Source organism: Neltuma alba, unplaced genomic scaffold, assembly GCF_004799145.2.
Source record: "Neltuma alba isolate B1F8T4 unplaced genomic scaffold, ASM479914v2 tig00011756_pilon, whole genome shotgun sequence".
NCBI classification, from domain to species: Eukaryota; Viridiplantae; Streptophyta; class Magnoliopsida; order Fabales; family Fabaceae; genus Neltuma; species Neltuma alba.
In genome coordinates this window covers 294,295-322,234 of record NW_021636384.1, presented here as the reverse complement: position 1 = coordinate 322,234, position 27,940 = coordinate 294,295, and the positions used below count along the sequence as shown (strand labels likewise).

At 34.1% G+C, this 27,940-nt stretch overlaps 1 protein-coding gene and 1 long non-coding RNA gene across 2 annotated transcripts in view; one reads left to right on the top strand and one right to left on the bottom strand.

Annotated features, from left to right (window-relative positions):
• The window catches only part of LOC114717601 (MDIS1-interacting receptor like kinase 2-like), a 43,973-nt gene extending 21,868 nt beyond the window's left edge, over positions 1-22,105 (bottom strand). The window contains exons 1-3 of the mRNA XM_028902813.1: positions 21,902-22,105; positions 21,702-21,782; positions 19,768-20,206 (exon numbers count right to left, since the gene is read on the bottom strand). Of these exons, the coding sequence (XP_028758646.1) occupies positions 19,768-20,206; positions 21,702-21,782; positions 21,902-22,105 (724 nt within the window). The remainder of the gene's footprint in view (positions 1-19,767; positions 20,207-21,701; positions 21,783-21,901) is intronic.
• Positions 22,106-24,126: 2,021 nt separating this feature from the next.
• Positions 24,127-26,447, top strand: LOC114717576 (uncharacterized). The gene is made up of 2 exons (XR_003737725.1): positions 24,127-24,263; positions 24,389-26,447. It is a non-coding gene; the product is annotated as an uncharacterized LOC114717576 (long non-coding RNA).
• Positions 26,448-27,940: the final 1,493 nt, after the last annotated feature.

Below are 27,940 nucleotides of genomic sequence, written 5' to 3'. Positions count from 1 at the left end.
TAGTAAATTTTAAATAAAAACAAATAAAAGATACAATGAATTATAAAATAAAATTCACTTACCATACAGTAAAGAGAAAGAAACCACCATATGAGATAGTAAGAAAAAAAAGAGAGAATTATGAAGAAGAATAGGAGAGGAAAGAAAAGAGATGGAGTAAATGAATGTAGAGAAGATATGGTATTTATAGAGATCAGCGACACATTTGTAGCGGTGTTTTTGTAGCGTTTTATTGCATTTTGTAGCTGTTATTCATTTTCTAGCGTATACATAACCGCTAGTATTTTGTAGCGGTTATTAACCGCTACAAATTATAATTTTGTATAATAAAATTGTAACGGTTATGTAACCGCTACAAATTTAATTTTTTTTATTTTTTTAAAATCTGAACGAATTTTAATTTATAGATATGTATTTGTAGCGGTTAATAACCGCTACAAATTATAATTTTGTATAATAAATTTGTAGCGGTTATGTAACCGCTACAAATTTAATTTTTTTTATTTTTAAAAAAACTGTACGAATTTTAATTTATACATATGTATTTATAGACGAAAATTTTTTTAATAATTATTTTGGATGCTGCTATTCTCCATCATCATCCGGCCTGAAAGGACACATTTTAAAAAAAATTGTTAAATTTATAATGTATTTGGAAAAAATTAGTAATTAGTAGTTAATTATTTAAATAATTTAAGAAAAGACGTGTACCTGATAATTGGCAAATTATCATCTCCTTGAGGAAAGAAGTCTTCAAAATTCGATGGTTGGAAGGGTTCACTGTCGTAAATAATGTCACCATCACCCATATCATAAAGATCCCGTGGCTTGAGGTGAACGACCATATTCCAGTCTTTATGTTTCTCGTCCTCGACATAGTAAATTTGGTATGCCTCAGAAGCAAGGATATATGGCTCATCATCTTCAGATGCCCCCGTATGAATAAGTCTAGAGAAATTAACTGAGGTGATGCCCAAATGGTCAGTAGCGAGTCCCCGTGAAGTTGTCGTATTTGCCCAGGAGCACTTGAACAGTGTGACAGTGAAAAGCTGGTAACTCAACTCAATAATGTCAATTAGCTTTCCATAGTAAGTGACGCCTCCAAAGCGCATATCGCCATCACTACTGCTAGCATAACATCTCGTTCCGAATGTCCCGCAAACTCCAGAGTTTTGTGTGAGCAATCCCTGATCACGTCCAACCGTACAGAACTTGAAGCCGTTGACATTGTACGCGGTAAACCTTCGTGCATGACCGAGAGAAAGAGCTTTGAATTCATCTGTGTATGGGCTGTTGTCATTACGTATTCGACGTGTAAACCAACTGGGAAACTCTTTGTGGACTCTTTTATCAATGTCAGCAGAACGCGCACGGCCCCGTAGCTGACGCCTGAGATAACTCCTAAACTCACTATAGTAAAGTGTAATTTGTTAGAAGAGTCAGTAAGAAACAAATATAAAGTGTAAAAGCTAGTGAGCTTATATGATATATATACTTACTGCATGAAAGGTTCAACTTGGCTGCAATTTATCAAAACGTGTCTGTGTGCCTGGAGTTTCTCTGTAGGAGTGAGTCTGAAGAATTCATATCCTCCAACTGGTTTCCCAATAGGAGGAAATAAAGTTGACGTGGAAGGACCAGGAGGAGAATCATCTACGCGACGCGGGCGGTTAAAAGATGTCTCCATGTCATCAAAGTACCTCGAACAGAAAGTTAGGACCTCATCTCCGGAATAACCTTCTGCTATTGACCCCTCAGGCCATGCCTTATTCCTAACATATGATTTTAATTTTCCCAAGTACCTGTAAGTTAAAATTGCATTAATAATTACGAGTAAATGAAAGAACAATGTGAAATTTAAAGAGGCGGGAATAAAAGATAATCTAGTACCTCTCTATAGGGTACATCCATCGATAGTGAACTGGGCAGCAACCTTTGCTTCTCGAACAAGGTGGACAGTCAAGTGAACCATAACAGTAAAGAATGATGGAGGAAATATCATCTCCAAGTGACAAAGTGTAAGAATAATTTTATTTTGCAGCTGATCAAGCTCTTCCGCTATCAAGACCTTCGCACACAACTTCTTGAAAAATGAACATAATTCTACCAAAACCACTGATACATCAGAAGGAAGTGTGTTTTTCAAGGCCAATGGAAGTAACTGTTGCATAAGAACATGGAGTCATGACTTTTCAACCCAGTAACCTTTCGAGCCTGCAGATCGATACACCTTGAGATGTTGCTAGAATATCCATCTGGTACTTTTATGTTCTTCAACGTCGAGAGGAAGATATCCTTGTTCTGCTTTGTCAAGGTGAATTTAGCTGGCTGAAACTTGTCGTTTTCATCAGGCCAAGCCTCTTCACGAATTCCCCAGGCCCGTAAATCTTTTCTAGCTGCGAGATGGTCTTTGGACTTTCCAGCTTCATTGAGCAACGTATATAGCACATTATCGCACACATTTTTTTCAATGTGCATAACATCCAAACTGTGTCGTAGCAAATTAGATTCCCAATAAGGAAGAGTGAAAAATATGCTTCTCTTCCGCCATTGCATAGGTTGCGTATCAGATGTCCCACGAGATCGTCGTCCCAATCGTTCAGGATCCACACTCTTACCAAACTCGACATTAACATCTTCTAACTGCCGCAAAATATCCATACCAGACAAAGTAACAGGAGGATCTCTCTTCTCCTGTTTCCATCAAAGCGAATCCGTTGCAATCTAAGTCTGTGCTTGGAATCAAGGAACCGTCGATGTCCTATGAAGCACCACTTGCGACTGTGTGGAAGGCGACATGGCACAGAATCAAAATTGCACTCAGGACAGGCCAACCCAGTATGCACATTCCAGCCAGACAAAGTTCCCAAACCGGGAAAATCACTTATTGTCCACATCAAGGCTGCACGGAGATTGAATAGTTGCTTGTCATGTGAGTCATATGCCTCAACACCATTCGTCCATAGGTCGATCAATTCGTGTATCAACGGTTGCAGGTATACGTCAATATCATTTCCTGGTGCTTTCTTGCCAGGAATGATCATGGAAAGCAAAAAGGAGCTCTGCTTCATGCACATCCAAGGTGGTAGATTGTATGGAATTAACACCACCGGCCAGATACTGTAACTTGTGCTCATGTTTCCGAAGGGATTAAAACCATCGGTTGCCAATGCAAGACGTACATTTCTAGGATCATTGGCAAAGTCTGGAAATTTCGCATCAAATGCTTTCCACGCCTCCGAGTCTCGTGGGTGCCTTAACCTACCATCTAGATTTTCCTCAGTCGCGTGCCACCTCATGTGCTGAGCCATTTTTGATGACATATACATTCTTTGCAACCGTGGTTTCAAAGGAAAGTATCTAAGAAAATAATATATTAAAAATTTTAAATACTAAATATCGACTCAATTTAAAAAAATTGATGACATAATCAATTGTTTTAAGAATTTCAAATATCGAATATTTAGAGACGGAACAAGTAACACACTGTAATAATTTGTACCTGAGAATTTTAGCCGGTTTCTTCTTTTGCTTCTTGCCCTTCCGTACCGACTTATAGCGTGACGTCTTGCATCTCGTACAAATCTCTTTGTTGGCATCATCTCCCCAGTATAGCATACAGTCGTTTGGGCATGCATCTATCTTCTTATAGTTCAAGCCAAGCTTGTTAATAATCTTTTTTGCTTCGTAAAAAGATGGAGGGAATTCAGCTTGGGGGAAAGCATCTCCCAGTAATTCCAGCAACATGGACATCGCCTTGTCAGTCATACCGCACAAGCATTTGATGTGATACAGCCTCACCAAGAATGACAACTTCGAATACTTTGTGCACCCAGAATAAAGAGGCTTGTCAGCTTCGGTCATGAGGTCAAAAAATTCCCGAGCAGTTTCGTTTCTTAGAAACTCCGGTTGAGGTCCCTCTACTTCATCTTCGTTGGGATTCGGGCTTTCGTGAACACCAAAAGCATCACGCACAGCATCATTCACGGCATCGGCTTCATTCACTCGAACTCCCATCCGTGAAACTACTGGAACTGACTCAGCACCCATATCTAGCCGTTCCCCATGTAGTTGCCAAAATACGTACTTTCGCGGAAAAGGCTTAAAGATTAAATGTTCCCTAACAATATCTTTGGGATGCCACTTTTTGAAATTACATTTAGGACAGGGACACTGAATCTTACCATTTACGGCAGCATTGGCGAAAGCAAAATCCAAGAAATAGTTTAGACCAGCCAAGTATTGCGGAGTCGACCGGTGCAAGTTGATCCACGACCTATCCATCACTAATAATGCTCAAATTTCGTGAAAATATGACACAGGAAGCTCAAAGAGAAGTTAAAATGGAATTCAGTTGGAGTGCTTCAGCTTCATGGTCATTTTTTTGTAGCGGTTACAAAACTGCTACAAATTTGTAGCGGTTTTAACGGAAATTTTCATTTTCCAGCGGTTATTAACCGCTAGAAATTCAAAATATCGGTTACAAACCAAAACAATTTTCTAGCGGTTTTGTAACCGCTAGAAAAGTTCGCGTTGTAATGAAATTCGGTTGAATTTTCTAACGGTTTTAGAACCGCTACAAATATTTCGCCGTGATTTTCTTGCGGTTTATAAACCGCTAGAAATGATATTATTTTTAAATATTAAATATAAATACTGAGCAATAAATTAATAACATTACAAAAATAAATATTTATTAAATTAATAAATGATTATAGAATTATTTTGATTAATTAACATGTTTAACGTGTTTAATAAATTGTAATGTTCATGTTGTAATAAATAAATAAATATTTCAATATTAATTAATACTTGACATAAATAAAATTATAGAAATAAATAAATAAAGAAAACAAATAAATATAAAATTTAAATAAATATCTAAATAGTATATAAAATCATAAAATCAAAATTCTAATAAAATCCTATACAATGAAAGCAAGATAAATCATGGGTGAGGGGTAGAAGCAGCATCATCGTGATCATCCTCTGCTGGATCCTCCGGCTGGGGGTGGGCAGGCCGCTCAACCTGCTGGGACTGGACTGGCGGATGGGGGGGTAGGGGCGGGACTGGTGGCAGGTGTAGGTCGGGGATCTCAGGAATCGAGATGTTTGGAGCTATACTGACCACCACATGACGCATAGCCGTAGCAGCTGCCAAGAGCTGGTCAAGCTGCGCTGGAGCTGACGATCACGCTCCTGCAGCTGACGATCACGCTCCACGATCCTGGCCTCGAACTCTTGTCTGAGCTCCTCTCACAATTCCTCTGAGGATGAGGAACCCGGCCACTTCGCTCTCGCACTCGCCTGAGAGCTCCCGGCAGTATATGAAGGGCCAGCGTCACTTGAGCGGGCCAACCTAGTCGGTGTAGGTCCAAGTCCAAGCCCGCTAACTCGACCAGGGTGCTGCGGCCGGCCACGACCCTGCTAAAAGTGAGGCGGTGGGATCCAAGGCAGACCCCTGAGACTCACGCAACTCGGTATCGACCTGAGTCATCCGTGCCTACCAAAATTAATATAAAGAAGTTAATTATAATATAATGATATTTACACTGTGATATTATATTAATATTTAATTTATTACTTACCGCTATCTCCCCAACCTCATCCGACGCACGCCCGTCTCGAAGTCTATACACCATCGGCCACATCTCGCCATAAGTGGCTGTGTATCCCCGCTCCTGCCGTATCTTTTCCCTCTGTAAATGAAATCAAAGAAATAATTAGTTACAAATTAAATACATATACATATTTAATAAATTTATTTCAAGTACTCACAATCTCGTCATAAGTGATCGCAAAGCTCCTGGATCCAGCCCTATGACGTATCGTCTGATGCCTGACGCTCCCAGCATTTCTCCTAGAAAGAGCCTGAAGCAAAATGTAAAAAAATTAAATTAAATTAGTCAAGTCGGATAAAAAATAAAGAAATTATAATTAATACAATATTATCATACCATCTGGTCAGCCGTCATCCTAAAATAGACGTAATTGGACCAGTCTTGCTCCGGGACTCCACCAGGTACATCTGCCAGTATCTCTTGGAGGGGCCTCGTCCCGTCACCTTTCTTCTCCCTCCACAGGTCGGCCCTCCTGTTCTTCCATGCCATCCCAAGCCTCTTGATCGTGTCAGCCCTCAACTCCTCCCCCAGAATAAATTTACTCTATGATTAAAATAATAAATTAACTAAATAACAAATTATAAACAAATAATTAAGCAATTTCAATAAAAAATATTTAGTTTTTAACTAATTTAAGAATATTATAAATAAAATATAAATTAATCAAAAACAAATAATAATTAAACAATTAAGTAATTTAAATGAAAAAATATTTTTACTCAACTAAATTTAAAATTATTATAAGTAATAAATTAATGAAATCAATAACAAATTATTTTCATTTAACTACTTTTAAATAATTTAAATAAAATATATATATTCATTTAACTACTTTAAAAATATTATAAATAACAAACAAATTAAATAAATAAAAAATTATAATCAAACAATTAAATTATTTGAAAACAAAATATATAATCATTTATTTAAATTAAAAAAAATTATAAATAACAATTTTATATTACCTTCATCATTTCCCAACCTTGCTGCTTCTTCTCTGAGGTGATCTTCTTCCAGTCCTGCACGTAGATGGGGAACAGCGTCCACTGCTGACCAAGGAGGCGCACGTACTTGTTGTACAACTGGCCACCTTTCTTCGTCAGTTGGCCCAACTCATTGAGCGGCACAACCACTCGTCCGCTCGTCGTCATAGACAGCTCTCTGGCTGTCAGCCTCCTATAGGACCTGTTCCCCTCAGTGTCTGTAAAATTTAATTAAGAAATAAATTATATATCAATGAATTAATACAATTTCTATATAAATTAAATACTTATCAAAATTTAAAAAAGTTAAATAAATACTAACCGACAAATTCCACCTCAAAACCAGCCTGACGTCTCGGAGAGTAGGATGCTGCGCAGCCTGGGGATTCTCATTCCCCTGATCCTGCTCCTCTTCCTCCTCGTCAGTAGCATCAGCATCAGCATGGGGTTGCTCATCCCCAGTAAAATGAGCCTCCTCAGTCCGCTCAATATCATCCTGCTCCATAAAACTGAGGATATCCTCCTCGTTGAGATCGTAGTCATGAATGCTGGGGAATGGCTCACCAGCATCATGATGAACCTCACTAGGTCCAGCTCTCTCAGGATCAACTGGCTCCTTTCCTGGCTGACGACTCATCCTAATAACAACAAATAGTAATTATTTATAAATAAAATAAAAAGAAAAATTATTTATAAGCCACAACATAATAAATTAAATAAAATAAAACATAAAATAAAAATTATCTATCAATAAATTACTACTTTTACCTGAAAATAAGGATCTGCAACTAAACGAGAACTCAAATATATTTTGTAGAGAAAATTCAGCAGAGCTTCGCTTCCTGAACGATTGAGGAAGTGAAAGGGGGGTATATATAGGCCGAGCATTTCTAGCGGTTTTTCCCAGAACCGCTAGAAAGAGGGGGGGGTATATATAGGCCGAGCATTTCTAGCGGTTTTTGTCAAAACCGCTAGAAATTTCTAGCGGTTCTGGGAAAAAACCGCTAGAAAAGCCTAATGGTCACCAAGCGCCTCGGGAATTTACAGAAATTTCTAGCGGTTCATGTAAAAACCGCTAGTAATTTCTAGCGGTTTTTACATGAACCGCTAGAAATTTCTAGCGGTTTCTAGATGAACCGGTAGTAGAAATTTCTAAACTCCTCGGGAAATTAAAACCTTTCTAGCGGTTCATGTACCAACCGCTAGAAATTTTCAGTATCTAGCGGTTTATTGGCCTGAACCGCTAGAAAATAAACACTACAATTTTGGCGCCAAGTTCCCGCCAAAACCCAGGAAATTTTCTAGCTCTGAATTCTAGCGGTTAGGTAATAACCGCTAGAAATATGCGGGCAATGGTCAAACCGTCTGTAATTTGCAGCGGTTTTTCTAAAAACCGCTAGAAATGTTTGAATTTCTAGCGGTTTTGTTGAACCGCTAGAAATGTTCCGCTGCTAATTCAACATTTTCTTGTAGTGTGCTCACCCCAGATGCAAAGACAATGGCCTAAGTGGTGGGCAACTTTGTTGCTTGACCTGGACGTCTTATTACGTTAGAACCACCTAAAAAGTGGTGTGTGTGTTTGTGTGTGTTTTGAAACCTTTAGCTAATTTAAAATAATTTATAAAATTATGTTTTAATTGCTAACTACATGTTTATTAGTCCAAGGGGAAGAAGACTCTATTAAGAAATTAGTCATTTCGTGTTCACTGTAACATCCTAAATATTATCTTAATATAAAAAAATTTATTATTATTTCAAAAAAAATAATATAAAGTAATAATATTTATTATTATGAAATAACAATATTTTATTAAAAAAACCCAACTTTTCCACCAAATTCGACGGAAAAGCTGAGGACACTAAAGAAGAAGAAGAATTTGGGGGAAGGGGTCATCTATTAAAGAAAGAAATTTGAGGGGAATGGTTAATAAATGAAGAAGGAAAAATGAAGAGACAGTTGAGTGGGAAGGATAAATGGGAGGAGGAGAGGTGATAGACAGAAGAGAAAGAGAGAGTGAGAGGCACAGAGGAAAAGAGAGAGAGAGCATACTGAGTTGGAAAGTACATGATAAGCTTTGAGGATCATTTAGGTATATAAAAATACTTCTTTTTATTAAATTTTTTTCTGAATATTTCCTATATATTTATAGCTTTATATCAGTAGTATCATTATAATGTTTAGAGAAAATTTTGTGGTTTGAGTACAAAGTAAATAGTAAGTTTTGACAATACATGACCGTAGAAATTTAAGGTATACTATTAAGAAATTTATATCGGTTTATATTTATTCATTAATTGGTTTGAGAATTTTAAACTAAGATTTTAGTTGAGAAATTAAATTTGAGTTAAATAACTTAATTAGGTTATTTAATATATCATTTTAATTGGTTTAAAATGTGAAATAGGTTAAGGATATATTATTAGAAAAATTTTGAAATTGAAAACTTAAGCCATAAATTGAGAATTTTACAAAATTAAATAAAACTAATACTTATTTATAATTTGAATGATTTATTTGGGTGGAGGAAAAATGTTATTTAAAGCAACAATTTTTTGGGTAGTAAATATATGTATATATATTAATAATAATAAATTCTATGTAATTTAAGTTATTTATTTGTATGTATATTAAATTGTATCTATATTATTTGTAGATTATCTTGTACTTCGAAATCTATCATTTGTGCTCTTATTCCTTAAGCTGTGAGATTAAGCTTGGAGTAGAGTTAACCAGCGTTAATTTATTTTATATGCATGCTTTGGATTGTAAGGTGTTTACTATGCTTTTATTTTCTCAAATTAATTTGTGAAAATATGTCTATAAATAAAGTATGTATTTTCTTATATGACAAATATTGGTAGAGTGGAAAGTATGTCGATTTAATTATGCATGAGTTGTATTTTATCAAGAATTATGTTTTCTTGTGATGCTGAATTTGATATACTAGTATTATGTTATTAAATAAAACAGAAATATGTTGTACTTTGTTTGAAATTATATCATTTTACTTTGAAGAATTATGATATTTTTAATTTATATTGTGACTATATAAAGGGTTCATATGTGAAGGTTGGGATTATGTATTGTGGAGGATAATTGTTCTTGAAGTCTGTGCAATATGCCTACACTATTGATCATAGTGTTTGACCTCTTGTCAGATCCCTGTAGTTCTTCCTTTTCCATGGCCTGGAATTGAGAACGAGCTCTTGGGTAGATACCTCTTGCACTATAGTTCATTCTTAGGTGGTGTAGGTATACGAAGGGGCCTGTTGTTTGATGTGAGTGGGATGATCTTTGGTCGAGTTACTCAGCATAGAAAGTCTAGGTCCTTATGAAGGAGTCATAAGGAGAAGTATGGTAATGGGAGAACATATTTCATTATGTTATTGCATAAATATACTTTTGTATGAATTGTGTTGTAGATAGTGAGACATACTCCTTTCATGTAGTTGTATCTATTAAAGCATCATTTATTACTTAAATTATATTTAAGCACTACTTTACCAACTTACCATCCTACTTTTGTATGTCATAAATCAATACTTAATTACTGGGACTTAATTGTCTCACCCTGTTATTTATCAATGCTTTTCAAGAGAAATATCTAGTTTGGCTCGGCATGAAAGGAAGCAACTGGAGGCATAGGTGTGGATATCATAGTAGCCCTCTTTTGGTTTGGACATGTAATGTTATGTATATTGCCATCTTAAGGCCCATATTTTGTTGACATATACTTACTTTTATTCGGTTGTTGGATGACTATATTTGATGGAGTGATGTTAAAATGGCTGGAGGCCACTAGACTTTGTTGCATGTGTTAATCTTATGGATTGAATATGTGTATGACTTGTGGGTTGGGTTGAGCGCCATGTGTTTCTTGTGTCCTAAGTGTTTGTGGGATGAATGTTTATGATGGGTTTGTGGGTGGTTACTATGCCTCGGGTTCTTATTGTACTTGTTGTTAAACTCATGGGTGTTTTATGTATCCTGAGTCCCTTGAAATGTTTTTGAAATAAGACAAATTCTTTATAACTATGGTAATATTTTAACACTCTAACCCAATTCTTTTTCTACCATGGTTATCATTTTAAATTTGTTTTATAATTTTGTATTAAGAAGAGGTCTTTTCATTCACAAAAGAAGCCCTCTAAGCCTACTCCTGTAGTGTCATTAAGATATTGAATATGTCTTGAGGAATATGCAATTGGGCGAAGATTAGAACATGGCTACTACTTTGATGATTCCTCTCAATTTTGAGCCTGGTTTATGGTACAGCCGTATCTGAGTTTGTCATAAATGATCTATTGAAAGAAATTCTGGCTCATGAAATGGCTAGGACAAATGCCTGTAACTTTTATATAAGATATTTCTCAAACCATTATTAAATACTTAGTTACTTAGAACATTTATTATATTGATATTTTTGTTTGGGTAATTAGGTACCTTTACAAGAATTTCATTGTTCCTAGAAGCCTTGATGAAAAGTTCAAGTTTGTCAGTCCCTATACCTTTGCCAACTATAGCCTTGATATGAAGCAAGACTTATCGAGGGATTTGACTGATATCTTCATTTCAAGGGCAGTAAAAAATGGGAACACTTTCTTTTTGGTACCTTACTACCAAGGGTAAGTATACTGAATTTTCTTAAAATTTTTATTTCATAATATTTTCTAATTGTTCTTATTGTTGTTATTGTAGTTAAAGAATACTAATTGTTGATTGTGGTCAATCTCTTTAAGCCAAAAATTTGGTATTTTGATTCTTTTAATAGGGATCTGACTAATCGACCATTTATACAATCACTGTTTAACAGGTATCCTGAATGTGTTTTGTCACATTGAATTTAATTTCTTTTTTCTATCTAATTTTTTATAATCATTAACATTTAATTTCATTGTATTCTCAGAGCTCTGTGCTTATTATGCACGGTTCAAGACTTCGCATGCCCCCCGGTCAAAGGCGACCTATTTGATTCCATGTTCCCATAAAGAAAAGTGAAAGTATTCATCACAATTAACTATTCAACTAAATATGGTTTATCATTATATTATCATTAATATATTTTCCTTTCCTTTTATTTATAGTGCCCATTGTTACTAAACAGGAGCTTGGATTGTGGATATTGTGTCATGAAGTTCATGAAAGAGATATTTGTGCATAATGCTGACACAATTCCTACTAAGATAACATGCATTTATTCCAAAATTTAATTTATACTTACTTTAATTATACATTTATACCTAACATTATCAATTTCTTTGTTTTTTGCATACAGTACTTTACAAATACATATTGCATGCAATATTCATCCAGTCATGTGGAAAAAATTATAGAAGAGTTGGCAATGGCATTATACCATCAATAGGCACAAAATAAATAGACAAGAAGATTGGTATTTGTTTTTTGTTTTTGTTATATTTGTCACAGTTCAATATCTTGTGCTTTTGGTTTTGGTACTTGGACAATTTTGTTATGATTTTTGTAAATAGCCAATTTTAGTTTTGGTTTAGTACTTGATAAATTTTGTTTTGCTTTCTCTAGTCCAAGTTTCCTTTTATATACATTGTATAACCTTTGGTTTCTTAAAATATAATGTCAGTTTCTATTTCTAATTTGCTGGCTAGATTGATACATATATATATATATATGTTTTTTGTTCTGTTGCTCCCTTTTGTCTCCAAAACACATGTTGCTGCTAAAAAAGCATCAAGCAGCCACCTGATTTTTTTGACAAAAAGGTTCATAATACTTGACGGTTATTTGATATAACCATCAAGTATTGTAGGTATATTTTATGGTTATATCTAATAGCCATCAAATATACAAAATACTTGACGGTTATAGTGAATAACCATCGAGTATGTTGAACATATACTTGAGGATTATTGATCAAAACCGTCAAGTATGTTTATACTTGAAGGTTTTGATCAATAACCATCAAGTATTTGGCCTCAATACTTGACAGTTTTTAGTTAAAACCGTCAAGAATTGTATCAAATATTTGACAGTTATTTACCGTCAAATATTACCTATGCAAATATTTGACGCCTCCACATTTGACAGTTAAAAATCATCAAGTATCGCCAAAAATAACTATCAAGTATTTATATTTTTATAGTAGTGATATTTTACACATGAGTAGAATAGGAAAACACTTAAGTATGAAGAAAATAATATGCCACACCTCACACATCACACATTATCACATCGTGATGATCTTATTTTCAGTTAAGATCTCCAACACAACTTATATGAAGCTATAGAATGGAACCAGAAATATGTGATTTTGGCATGGCAAGCTGCTTACATACTTGCTCCATGGTTGGACAAGCACGTGGATTTTCATTCAAGCAAGTAGAAGCTATTCTTGCAATCAACATCACCTTTTCAGCCACTAAGCCTTGAGGATAAGGTAGCCTTTAGTCTAACATGTCCTTCAAATCCAAATCATGAGTAACTATTGTTGGTGTTGTACTAGAAGATGTTGATGAGAAACACGATATTATGAGATCTCTTGGATGCATTTCCATAATTATTTCCAAAGCCAACACTCCAAAGCTATAAATGTCACATTTCTCTATCACTTCCATTGTGTAAGTAAATTCTATAACAAAACCAAAAAGATTATCGTGAAAAAGCATTATGAATATGGAAACATGAAACATAACACCATGTAAACTTAAAAGTAATGAAAATCACATAACATAAAAGATCCTTAACCTGGGGTCTCATAAACAAAGGTACTAGTAAATGAGGTCCAATTGTTAGAATCTGGATACAAAAGCTTGGCTGTCCCAAAGTCAGAGATATGAGCCTCACAATTTGAGTCTAAAATAATATTTTTTCTTGATATGTCACGATGAACTATCGGAGGTCAGTATCTAGAGTGAAGATATATAGTTTGAAGCATTAGCCATGCCTTCAACAACTTTGATTCTTTTACTCCAATCCAATAGAATTACTTGAGTCTCTTCACTTAGTATCTTGCCCAAGCTGCCTCCTTCCAAGAATTCATAAATCAAAAAGGAGACCTTTGAATGCAGGCAAAACCCATATAGCTTGATGATATTATGATACTTAGTTTCTATTAAGGCTCTAATCTCACTCATAAAAGCTTTCTGATGACACATATCCTTGTCAAGTACTGAATGAAGCTTCTTCATTGCTACAACTTGACCTGTGGATAATTCTGCTTTGTAGACACTTCTAGATACTCCTTCCCCAATGAGATATTTTTCATCAAACTCCTCTGTGGCTTCAATAATGTTTTCATATACTAATTTCACATCATAACTCCAAATAGCAAACCAATTTTGAGTTTGCACTTTTGTTTCTTGACTTTTTGTTTTCTTGCTTTGTGATGGCAAATAACATATGAAATCCCAATAAAAAAAATGTTGCTAGCATCACAGCTCCCAAACTAAAAGATACAACATGGATCAATACTTTCCTGCTCTTGGAATGACTTGCGTCAAAATTTGTTGTTGGGCAAATTGGCAGGCCAGATAGATCACCACATAAGTCTTTATTGCTTATTAATCTCTCCATTATAGCTGTATGAAAGGCTGAAGTTTTTAGAAGTGGGCCCTCTGATTGATTGTATGATATGTCAATCACAGCCAAGCTATTCATATCAACAAAAAGTGAAGGAATAGCTCCTGAGAAATTGTTGTGTGGGAAATTCAACATTTCCAATCGATGTAGCTCTCCAAGAATTGCTAGGATTCTCCCAGTAAATGAATTTCCACTAAGATCAAGAGACTGAAGTTGTTATAATTGACCAAAACTAATGGGAATACTAAAGAACTTGTTTCCACTTATGTTCAATTCCCATAATTTGGTCAACCCTCCTAGTTGTTTTGGAATTGAGCACTTAAATGATTGTTAGCTACACTCAACTGTTCAAGGTTAGTTAACAATCCTATATCAATAGGAATATTTCTTGAAAGTTGATTGTTGCTCAACGTAAGTTCAATCGTTAATGACAAGTGACTCAATTCCTTTGGAATACTTCTTATCAAGCAAATTGTATGTTATATGTATTTTGAATTTTTTTTAGTGTGATTTAACATACATTTCGCTTCATTTGTTATTTACATTTTTTATTAATTAATACAATAATTAATATTAATACTAATTTAATTCCTTGTTAGTTATAATTAATTAAATTATATAGATATTATAGTTATTCATATTTTTAACTTACAATTCCTATACATATATATATATATATTTGTGTGGGTGTATGAATTGGATTTAAAATGTGTGTGCAATGTTTAGATTATTCAAATTGTGGTCGAATCATTTTCAAGCATGCTTGTATTCTAATTACTATCGTGAAATCTCGGAGTATTTTGTTTCTTTCAAACATGCTTGTAACTTATTTTAATTATTCAATAAAATATTTTAACTATTTTCAAACCTGCTTATATGCCTTGTGTTTGTTGTGCATGATAAGCAATGGTAAGGGGCTAAGGAGATGATGACGATACAATATGATACAGTGACACTTTGTGTACAGTGATTGGTCTCCTGTAAGACTCCACTCCTTGGCACATGGGACAAAGACTTGTACATCCCACATGACACGAAACATGGGGAAACAAATTGTAGCAGGGGAGCTAATGGTACAGACGGGGATCAAGACAATCCCGCCCCATGTCCTATCATCCCAAAACTATTCTGGTTTCAGTGGATTAAAAATAATAGTTAAATTAGTTAATCATAAAAAAATATGTATTAGTTCTTTTAAAATATTTTCTTAAATAATTATTTGAATTGAACCTATCATTTAACACAAACTCTCTAAACACATACAATCAATAGGATTAGTTTGAATAAATAAACAGAACAAAATGAATTAAAATCTTATATTTAAAATCAAATCAAATTATTATTAGCTTTTATATTATAGACTAGAATTAGTATTATCACTATTGTTAAAATAAATAAATAAAACTTTCCACGCTTCTGCACATCAGAAGGAATGAAAGAAGGATTTGTGAGAATCGTTCTTTTTGGGATTTTTTTGCCTAATATGCTGAGTTTTTTTTTCTCCCTTTTTTCCCTTTACATTCTAAATTCTTAATAAAATTTATTGTGTCTTTCTCTACAATACTCACTAATTGTAATATGTGGTCCTTCAAAAGCTAACTATCCTTTCTTTGTCATCCTATATTATTACTATTAATTTCCTAATTTAATTTATACATCATGTATATATCCTGCTCATGTGAACTTCTAGGTACAGATTGTAAAATCTTTTACCCCAAAGCATTATAAATTCGTCATAAAATCACTACTATGGTAGAAAAGGAAAGCTGTTAAAATGAACTACCATAGTAGAAAGAAATTCGCATATTTTAGAAATTGACTTTCAAACTCGGGTCAAACCCAAACTCCGTTGCATGCAACTAAAAATCATTCATTAACATCTACTGGGCCTCCGAGCCTCCGGCCCGAGTAACAACATGCATCACATCAGCCCATCCAAATGGTTTCTAACACAATAAATCAGAGTTTCATAAGACACTAGAAATGGCCTCCAGCCAACCAAATAAGGAGATATCATTCTCTCCAGTTTACAACAAGGCCGGGTAATCAAAATATTTCAAAAGGGATCCTAAACGTGGCAATATACAACTAGCTATACATATGCAAAGGCTAGAGGCCTAAAGCTAACCCAGCTCAAGCCTCTGCATCTCTTCCCGATGACACACGCCCGAAACCTTCACCTGAAAACATTGTAAACCACGGGGTAAGACAATGTCCTAGTAACCAATCTTTCCAATTCAAGGTACTACTAAATAGGTGCTCGTGAGGTGTCAAGTGGGGCAGTTCACAAGTAATATTATAAATGATAGCCACAACAAGTAATGCAAGTGCAATGATGCAATCCCATTAACCATATCCCTCACTTTAGGGGATCTTCAAGAACCGAAGCCGGCCTATCCCTCACTATGGGGGACGTAAGGAGCCATAAAAAGCCTATCCCTCACTCTGGGGGACGTAGGGAGCCAAAAGGCCTATCCCTCACTATGGGGGACGTAAAGAGCCAACCATCATGCATTAATAGAGGCCTTACCATGTGGTAGTAACAATCAAAACTCTCACCAATTCCCAATTCATGCATCATGCTCAAACCATAATCAAAGAGTAAATAATCATTTCACAAATTACTTCTTTCAGTGGCCTATCTTTCACAAGTTACAAATTCAATCAATATCAATTTAAACCCCACAAGACGGTTTTCCTTTTCAATATACAACATACACTTTGAACACAGTTGTTATTCAGAGCACAAAACATAAATCCACTCACAATACCACAAAAGCATGTACAAAGGATTGGAAAGTGGTTACCTCTCGCCTGAGCAAGGAATAACAAACCGATAACACGGCCCCGTGCACCAACAAGGCTCACAACCGGTCTACACAAGCACACATCCAACATGTATTAGCTTTCAACTAATAATGTGGTCAAAACAACACTTGGGGACACAAAATTCCTAACTCCAACCAAACTCTACCCAACTTAAAAGGGTATAACCATCAAGGCAACACTCCAAGGTCATAAAAATCCATTAAAACCTTAATTCCTTTCAAATATCAATTAAAACTCATAACCTCAAGGACCCAATATAGGAATTCAACACCCAAACATCCCATTAGAACAATTGAAGTCCTAACAACATTCTAAACCGATTAAACATCCAATTTAACCCTCCTTAACATAACCCAATTCACAAAACTCAAAATCAACCTCCACATTATCATCCTCAATCACAAACCTCCCATTTCCATAAACCCTAAGTTCAAAAACTCCAAGTTCTTCAAATCCAAGAGAACTACACCGATTAAATACTTAGACTAACCCAAAGCAATCAATTAAACTCAAAACAGTCGGTCAAAAACCTCAATTCCATAACAACCTAGAAAACTCTAGGGTTTCACCATAAATCCTCAGAAATTCCAAGAAAGAAAGTAGATTAGAGGTTAAAATCACTTACTTGAGGTAATGGATCCTTAGAAACACCTTTCCCAAGCCACAACACTGAAACCCCAACAGAGCTTCTCTCTCCTCCTTCAAATTTTCTAATTTTCGCAGAACCAAACCCTCCCGTGATTATATAGATTCGGCACCTTTCGCCGTGGCGAACCCATAACTTCGCCGCGGCGAACTAATCCCGAGAGGGATTACTTTCTTGGAAGCCTGACTTCGTCGAGGCGAAAGCTTCCCGAGAGAAAACTCTCGCTCGCCCAGAAAACCTTCGCCGCAACGAAACCTTCCCGAAAGACAATCCCCCCTGGAACTGCTGGTTCGCCGCGGCGAACATACCCTGAGAGGGGTCTGTTCACCTATTCCTCCAACATACCTTAATTCCAACCCAAACACCAAGATCAACATTAAATCACTAATCTATCCTCAAAATCAACCAAAAAGAGGCTATTAAAACCTGCTAAAACTTAGGATGTTACACAGATAAATAGTTTTGGAAGATTTACCATATTCTATTGGTGATACTCGCATTATGAAGAAATTTTCTAAATTTGGCAAAAAAATAACTATGTACATGCATTTTCTCATTGGTCGTCATCCTCCCGCCCTTGTAGTTAAACTTTGTGAAAGTCCTTTTCTCTATAAAAAAAAAGAAAAAAATTGTGGCTAACAAATCAAAGAACAAGGAGATTATTTGCTAGATCAAAAGGAAGTGATGACGCCTAGTACTGATCAAAACTAAGAATGGTGTAACAAACAGATACTATCTTTCCTACTTTGATGTAAAACCCACTTAACTAATTTGAATAGATTAAGCAAAGTAGTTAAATTAGTTATTTGTCTAAAATATGTATTGGTTTTTCTAAAATACCCTCTTAAATAATTTGGATTGAAACAACCTTGTGATACAAACTTCCTTAATATATACAATTAGTAGAGTTAGTTATTTGAATAAATATGAATTTGGATATTATATCTAAGACTAAATTCAACTTCCTTGCTAGTTCTTTTTAAAAAAAAAAAAAGACTGGGAGTTTACAAGATTATTTTATTATTTTTTAATTATTTAATCAATATGATTCACGAAAAGTTTCTCACTGACACTCATTGATAAATTCTTTATGCTTTATGAAATAACTTTTGGGGATGGGAGAGATCTTCATACAACATTGAATAATAATGATAATTATATGTGTATAATAAATATTATATCATGTTTCTGCCTTCTCCTTCCTCAACAGTAATGCTCCGTTTGGATGGAGAGAAAAGTTGAGAGGAAAGAAAATGGGAGGAGAGAAAGTGGAGAGAAGAGAAAACTAGAGAGAAAATGTTATCACCTCTTTTGTTTGGATACACGAGAGAAAAGAAAATAAGCAAAAGGGTAAATGACCAAAATATCCTTATATATAAGAATATATCATATTTAAAATCAAAATCAATATTAGAATAGCAAAATAATATTAACGTTAACATGATCAAAAAATTTATAATCAAATAATTTGATAAACATATAATTTCATAATTTTGTATTTTAAACCAAATAATTTTAGAGAAAAATATTATTTTTGAAGGTTACAAAGTGGATAATTTTTAAAATGAAATATAATTAAAAGAAATATATAAATTAAACATGATCCAATATTATTAATAAATGCTAAAAATAAAAGGATTAAAGTAAAATACAATAGCCTCAGAAATTGATTTCATGAAAATGCCCAACATTATGATCATGGAATATTATTAAAAAGGAAGGGAAAAAAAAGAGTGAACCTATCATTTACATCATAAGCATAATGCTAAAAGGTCTATGTTCCTCAACCAAAAAATAACCAACAAACCAATGCATGACTAAAATCATAACAAAAGTTATATGTTCCCTAAACAAGAGTCTGAAATATCACCATTCTGCAAAAGATCTGTAATTGTTAAACTAACAAAAGGCCAAGACTTCACTGAACCCCGGCATTAGTCATCATTCTAAGCAATGTTTGTAGTCGTATATGAGGTGGAACACCAAAAAAGTTTAGCTTGCGTCTTTTATTATTACACAAGAAGAAGTAACATTTCAATTTATGCTCTTCAGGTATTCCAATTTCTACAATTGCATTCCACACTTCCCCTTCATTATAATGACGAGGCCTACTCTTTTCAAGTATTGAAATACCTTTTTCAGCTATTTCAACATGTTTCTTAGCAATTTGAGCATGCTTCTCGGTAACAACATTGCCATCTCGTATGACATCAACTAGTTCCTTTATTCCTACTGTTATTTTCTTACACCTTTCTTCAATAGACGAATCCATTGAAGCCTTACGCTTTTGTCCTCTAGTTGATATAGTTGCTACCGATGCCCCACATGTTGGGCTATAGTCCAAATTAACTTGTGAGTCTGGTGAATTATTTGGAAAATCACATTCAATCTCAACATTAGTTGCACCTACAATAGAGTTATTTAATTGATTGACCTCTTGATCCCATTGTGCGACCCTTTCCTTGGGACATTTGGAGTATTTTCCGATTGCCCTATTCGCACTAAACAACTCATACAACTTATCATAATGTAATACTGGGGTATTTTTCCACTTTCTTGCATTTGGTTTTTTCTGCAAAGACAAAATAAGATATGTGAATCTCATGTCTTGTAAATAAGTTTAAATTATACAATCTACTTACCTCGATTAAATCATGCCAAACTTGATTATTAGCTTCAAATAATTTTGTAATAGGACTCCATGAGAATCCACTCAATCCATTAAACAAATCGTAAAGTTCTGCAAATCGTTGTGATAAAGTCTTCTTCCTATTTTTCAAATGCTGCTTGGTAATATAAGAACCAAAAGTGTTGTTAAGTGTTTGGACCATATTATCATATGCAAATGTTGAAAATGTGCCATCTGGACGATTTCCTTTCATCATTTCTTCCAATAAAGCATCAATAAAAGATTCATCCATTTCAGGAGTCCAAGGAAAATTATCCTTTGTCAATTCCTTTCTTTTTTGTGTCATTGTTCAATCTACATAAAAAAAATAGTAACAAATCATAATTAATTTGGGATTATATAATCAAATACATGTCAACTAATGCAAAGAAAGCAATACAAGGCAAGATCAAGTTGATACTTATACAACTTAAATAACTAGTCAAAACACATTTGTCTAGTGCTACACGTCAACTGATACAAAAAAACACATACTTCAAGCAATACAGGTAAGATAAATTTCATAGTTATACAACTTAAATAAATAGTTCAAATCACAATCTATGTGACATATGAGTTGAGTAGTCATGCCACATATGAGCTGCTATATTATCCTGTAAAATTGATCATTGTCTATAGTCTTCCTCTTGATTGTGTGCAAGTTGATTGTCTATGTTGGTATTGCGTGATAGTTCATGATCAACTTTAGAGATTAGGTTCTCATCCGGGTCAACACCCATCAAAAAATTATGTAATATGCAACAGGCCATCACAATGTCAACCATTGTTTCTAATAGAAATGTGGCTCAGTGCCACTACCAATGATGGGAAATCTTTTTTTTAAAACCCCAAATGTTCTTTCAATAACATTTCGCAAGGATGCATGTCGATGATTAAAAATTTCCTTTGCATTTTATGGTGATCTTGCTGAATATTCCTTCAAATGGTAACGAACTCCTCTGTAAGGTGTTAGTAGATCATGCTTGAGTGGGAAGTCGGCATCCCCAAGATAAAATTTTCCTGCAAAATATAAATTAGTCAATAAGCCTAAACAGGCATGTATAAGATAAAATAAAACAATAATTTGTCATTTCTTATTAACCTTGAGGAATTATAATTTTATCTTCTCTTGATAAAGTATTTTTTAGGATTCTTGCATCAGAGGCAGTTCCTTCCTAACCAGCTAAGACATATGTAAACTTCATGTCAAACGAACATGCAGCAAAAATATTTTGAGTAGGGTAATCTTTACATCTTCAAAATCGAGCAGCTTCTCTCTAGGTACTTTGCTCGAATGTGAGTTCCATCTATAGCTCCAATACAATCCTATTATAAAATTTGGTCATACATAATATATACATTTTAAAATTCAAGAAGCATGAAAAAATATAAAACATACCTTAAAATATAGGTAGAATCTTTGATTAGTAAGAATTTCCAAAGGAACTTCTAAGCCAGAAGGTTGGACGAGATATTCGGCCTTAAGAGAAACAATAGCTCGTAATACATTATGAAAATGACGTTTCCCCAAACCGATTAAAGTAAAAAGCCATTGTTTTATTTCTTACATTATGTGTTAATGTGTAGAAATTTTGCCACCTGCTCTTCAACCTTAACATTTCTAGAATCTTCAACTCTACCACTGTTTCTAAGTTTGGCACATAATTGTAGAAATGCTTGTGATCCCATACGAATAACATCACGACATTTATCTGTCTCTTCTAACTGTCTCATAAATGTCCTCTGCATGCTCTCTCTTTCAACATTTCCATAACTTATAGGCTTATCAACTATTGTTGCCATCTCTCCCGACCAACAAATTGCATGTACAATATAACAAACAAGCTGTACAACACACATTCGTCTACGCCATTCCCAATCTTGTAATACATGATTCAAGTTCGTCAACTTGAAATTTATCAACTCTTTAACTTCATGCTCAAAATCCAACATTTCTTCCTCAAGATCCTTGTTCAATTCTTCATTATTACAGTTGCTCATCTATATAACAAATTACATAGATTAATAAAACATACTCATGAACCCTTTCTCATTTGGTTCAAGACATATGCATACATGAACATGACAATTATTTCAAGCATACTCATTAACCCTTCCTCATATGTAAAAGGAATTTGTCACATTGCTACCATCAAGGGGAAAAAAAGTGATTATAGGATGGCTGTTGTTAGTGTTCTAACTTGGGGGATGTATTTATATACATGTGTATAAGAATATGGAATCTGAAACTTTACTAAAATGCTTCCAGATCAAGTGCAAGGTTATGTGAATCATTGGAGATATAAATATACATGTGTATAGGCATGTGCTGTTATGGAAACTCAATACTATTACTGTTTAGTGTCTCTAGATGATGAACAAATATTTTAAGTTATTAAATTTAGTCTACAGAGAAAATATATTAATTCACAATTGCGACATAATAGATAGAACATACATAGCTTCGAAACCAATGTCATTCCAAATCCAAAACAGAACCATAGCAAAAACATTCCCGCAATCATAGACATGGATAAGAATCAATCTTGAAGAGAGAGAAAGCAAAAGCATCAAGTCAACATCAGGGAATCAAAATTATCTCCCAATTCCACCAACTCAATCAGAATTGCAGGAAAACCATGAAATTTCAGTAGCAGTAGTACAAAGGAATTATTTTCTCTCCTAACTCAAATGTGAAATCATGAGTCATGATGGATACGGTCCATGAATTAGAATGGTTGAAAGGAAAAAAAAAAAGTAGAAAGTAAAGGGAAAAGATGGAGCAGGGATAAAAGGAAATATTCACCTGATAGTCAAAGCAATGATGGAGCTACGATGGCGTTTTTGACTTGGTCCTTGCATCTGTATTAAGAATAATGATTTTGAGTGGAGTTCAGGATGGGCAGCGCGGCTAGGTATGCGCACAAATTTTCAAAATAGAAAAAAAAGGAACGCGCGAAGGAAAAAAGGCAAGTACGGAAAAATGAGTTTTCTTCCCATTTTCTCTCCATATGTGGAGAGAAAAGTTGGAAGAAAAATAGGGTAGGTCCTATACCTTATTTTCTTTCTAACTTTTCTTTCCTCTCATTTTTCCTCCCCTATCTAAACAAGGAAAAACACACTTCTCTCCCTATTTTCTTCCCTAGTTTTCTTTCCTCTCTCTTTTTCTCCCCATCCAAACAGTAAACTAAAGGATACCAACCCTTTAACTGCTTCATTGTTCTACAACCACCACATTATCTGATACATTACATTGGTCATTGAATGTGCCACAAATTTAGGTTCTTTAGCATAAAATGAGTACTGAAAATGACTAACCTTATTAGGAAATACCAGCACGCCTCATAAATCAACCACCCATTTAGAATGACTGTAAAACTTTATAAAAACAACTTTTCAATCGTAATTTATAAAATATAAAGTACATATCTAAAAGAAGTTTTATTTCAAACTACGTATCCAATCATAATCCCAAACACTACTACAAATTTCATAATATATGATGCCTAATATTTAACGGTTAAAAAAAACCGTCAAATATTATGAGGCGGAAATCAGATAAACCATTACTTGATAGTTATTTTATTATCGTCAAGTATTATAGAAGAATATTTGACGGTTATATAATAATATTTTAACTTTTATTTTTCAAAAAAATAATATATTATTTGACGGTTGTTTATAAATGACAATCAAATGAGTTATCAATCTATTTGACGGTTTTGTAAAAAAACCGACATATAATCTTTTAATTATGAAATTTTTTAATAATATTGATTAATGAATCAGTTTTCTCAGGCTTCTTCTCTTCTTCCGCCCGACACTTTTCCTCCTTGAGCCCTATTCCCTCTTCCTTTATTCCCTTTTCACTCAACATTTCTTGGCAACAGATCTCGCGACAGGTCTCGTCACTGCACCCACTACTGATTGTTCTCAGCCATGGTCTCCTTTCCATTGTCAAGTTTGTTTTCTATTGTTTTACCCATCCCTGGTGGCTCCATCATCTGCACACAGTATACCTCTAGCCTCTCTCCAAGCTTTAGTCTTCTTCTGCATCCACGTTGACCTCCTCCTCCCTGTCGTCAGCATCATGGCTTGCGTTCTCACTAGCGATTCGCTCCAAAATGTTCCCTCAGTTAGGGAAACACAAGGTTTATCTCTCCTTGTCACTCCTCTCTATTTGCTATTATGATAAAAGGAATTAAGCAGATAAATTTTTTACAGCTACTTCTAATTCATCTTATATTTATCATCTTCTACTGTGAGATTTTAGTTTTGGAGGTTTTCTTATGTAGATTTTGGATTTAGATTTCATATACTAGATTTGTAATTTTTATTCACTATGAACATGGAGCTGGTAGCTCGAACCACAACTACCAGTTTCTTGAATCTTCAAAACCAAAGGATGCACACAAACAGAGTTTCTTTGGTTCAAATCATTATGCTGAGTATTATATTAATTAATTCAGATAAATGTCGTTTAGTGCGCTTTCTAGTAGGATGCTTATCTTAGGGGAAATTATTGCTGAATGGATTATGATGGGAGGGATTAATTAGGACCATATTCTTAAACCAATGTGTAGCGCTCTCAAAAAGCTCCCACTTTATCATCATTTATATGTTGTGAGTTGGTTTTTGTAGTGGTGATTCATAGACGCGACGTGAAGATTGATTTGTCCATTTCTTGAATGTAATTTCCACTTCAAGGTTCTTAGTTTGAAATAGATTTCTACTATGAATTTTTGAATTGAAACAGAATCCAAAGTCTTTAATAAGCACCATAAACATAAGCTAATAATTGTGTGCTAATGTGATCCTACCACATAAAATTCTATGGCTATGAATTGTCTAATTGTTTGCTTGTCACTCATTTCTTCTTTGATCAATTTGCTACTACATAACCATTGTCCATTGAAGCTATAACTTTCCCCCCTTCTTCCAAGGTTTGTTTGATAGCTGTCAAAAAGTTTGACAATCACAATATGTTTGCAGAATGTTTGGAGAAATCAACAGCCATCTAATGTGCAATTTCAGCAAATAGCTTAGCTTTAAGGCATTTCGTGAATGTTAAGTTTGTTACATTAACAGTTATTGAAGATTGGTATTTGCAGTTATGGCAAATTGCTTGGATGATTAAAAAGTGGAGATTGAGGAAGAGAAGCAAATGGCATGTGGTAAATTAGATTGTTTTAATTAATGTATATAGAGAGAGTGCAGCACAATGAAATAAGATTATTGATTGTAGGAGATTTTTTTAGTTGATTTGTAGAATGTGCGTACTTGCAAATTTTTCTATCTCCAATTTGTTTAGTGCAAGCACACCATGCCATGTGGTATGCAGAATTTTCATTTGCACCACCTGAATAGTAAGAATTGACATTCACGTCTTCATTAATGAATATTACTTTACATTAGACAAATTATGCTATTCTTATTTGTCTTGTCATCCTCTCATACTTTGGTTTCTCTTCTGGTAATTTTTGCTAAGAAGGTTGTAGTTTGTTCTTTGTTCTTTTAGCAGTTTTCATTTGTGGCTTTTCTCACCAAGTAAAACAACCTATTAACCAATTTCAATTTGTTGCTTCCAGGTGTTGTGCGTGATGTTAGCATTTTGTTCTCATCCCTTTGGCATTTTTAGTTTGCTTTTATACCATGTTTTGTTGTTTTATGCTGCATTGTATTGCTTCGTCTATTAATAAAGCAAGTATGTATTTAGGTAAAAACAAAATAGAGAAAGAAATTGAAGAAATGATAGTTAAGTTTAGAAAAAGACCAATTTTAATCCAGTACAATAGAACTTATTTTTCAAGTATTTCACTCAACTTATTGTTATACTTTATTTCTGATGTATCTAATTTAGCTCTTTCAGGTAGTTTGAGGCAGCATAAGCCGGATTTTTTTGGACATCACATTCACCACTTTTATATTGAATATTGCAATGGAGCTTGGACTATAATGCTTGATCAAGAACCAAGTTTTAGGAATTTTTATTATTAGAATTTTGTTTTAGAATTCAAAAAATTTATGAGGATGTTTTTCTGTATAGGGAGTTCTCAAGTGATTGATTTCTTTCAAATTGTATGATGTTTGTGTATAATATATTGGATTTTAAATTCTATAAATAAAATTTTTTTATTTAATATCATTTTCTTGTTATTATTCAATGATTATATTTTATATCATAACAAATATTAACAATAAAAAAATAGAAACAAATGATTAAAGATAATTATATAAAACTAAAAGGAGCCACCTTATTTGATAGTTTTTAACCTTATTTGACGGTTATTCATTAAGAACAGTCAAATAAGGTGGCCTTATTTGATAATTATTGACAAAGAACTGTTAAATATTATTTGACGGTTTTAAACAAAAATAACCACTAAATATTTTTACTTTTGTGGTAGTGAAACAAGCACTCAATCCCATGCAATCATCGTCGTCGAACAAAGACCTTGAACTAAGGGGTCAAACATCTAATAAACTTGTCTCTTCAGCAGCATATGGATCATGTTCTTTGAGTCGGACTCAAGCATGACCTATCCAAATTCGAAATCCCATGCTAGTTGCAGCCCTTTGTAGATGTGGCCCACTCTTCAGCCTCAAGTACTGTACCTCATCTTCCTCCTTCTCGATACGGTAATGTCACGTATCAATATCATATCAGTCCTTCCCTCACAAGCCCAATTATCATCCCATGGAGCCCATTAATTTCATGCTCATAGTCCAAGCCCATTTTATGATTCAGCCCATACGTTCAGCCTCCTCGCTGGTAGTTACGATTATGCTATATATATATATATATATATCACTCCAATCCTTATTATAAGTTATTTGTAAGGAAAATTTTTTGCTCTGAACATAAGTTACTTGTAAGGTATTTAATGATTGTTTTCTAATTTTATCCTTACTTAATTCTCATTAAAAAGGAGAAAGATGAGGATGATTTGTAAATATAGAGAGGGAAAAGAACCTCTTTTGGCCACAGGGAGGAAATAGTATTAATTGCAAGTCTTACAAACTTATCAAATCAACAAAGCAAAAACCAAAACCGACCCAAAGTATCGGGAAGTAAAACAGAGAAACTAAAAAGAATTGGGTTGCCCCATCTCTACTGCCCCTTAATTTTGCCCTAGTTTCATTTTTTTTTTCTTTTTTAGTTTTATCATTATATTAATCTGCATGAAGTGAGTAAAATTTTGATATCTCATGAGTCAAAATTGGTGTTGTTTTCAATTTCTTATGATTTTTCAAAGAATTTGTATCTAAATTTAAAAGAAACAGCACCAATTGTAGAGTGCATTTTCTTTAAAAAAATCATTAAAAAATTGAAAATAGCATCATGTTTTACGTATGAAATATCAAAATTTAACTCAGTTTATATAGAATATAACGACAAAATTAAGTAACACTACTAGAAAAGGTGATTAATGTCAATCAGGGAGGAATTGTAACAACGGTTAAAAGAAGGACGTATATACGGGGAATGTAATTTTGATGATTTTCTATGACAGTTATTAGACAAGTCCGAATGTTCCTTTTCTACATCGGTTAAATTCAATTCAATAACTATCATAGATTTTCTATTAACAACGACGTTTAGCATATACTCAACGTAGAAAAAAATTTTATGCACCA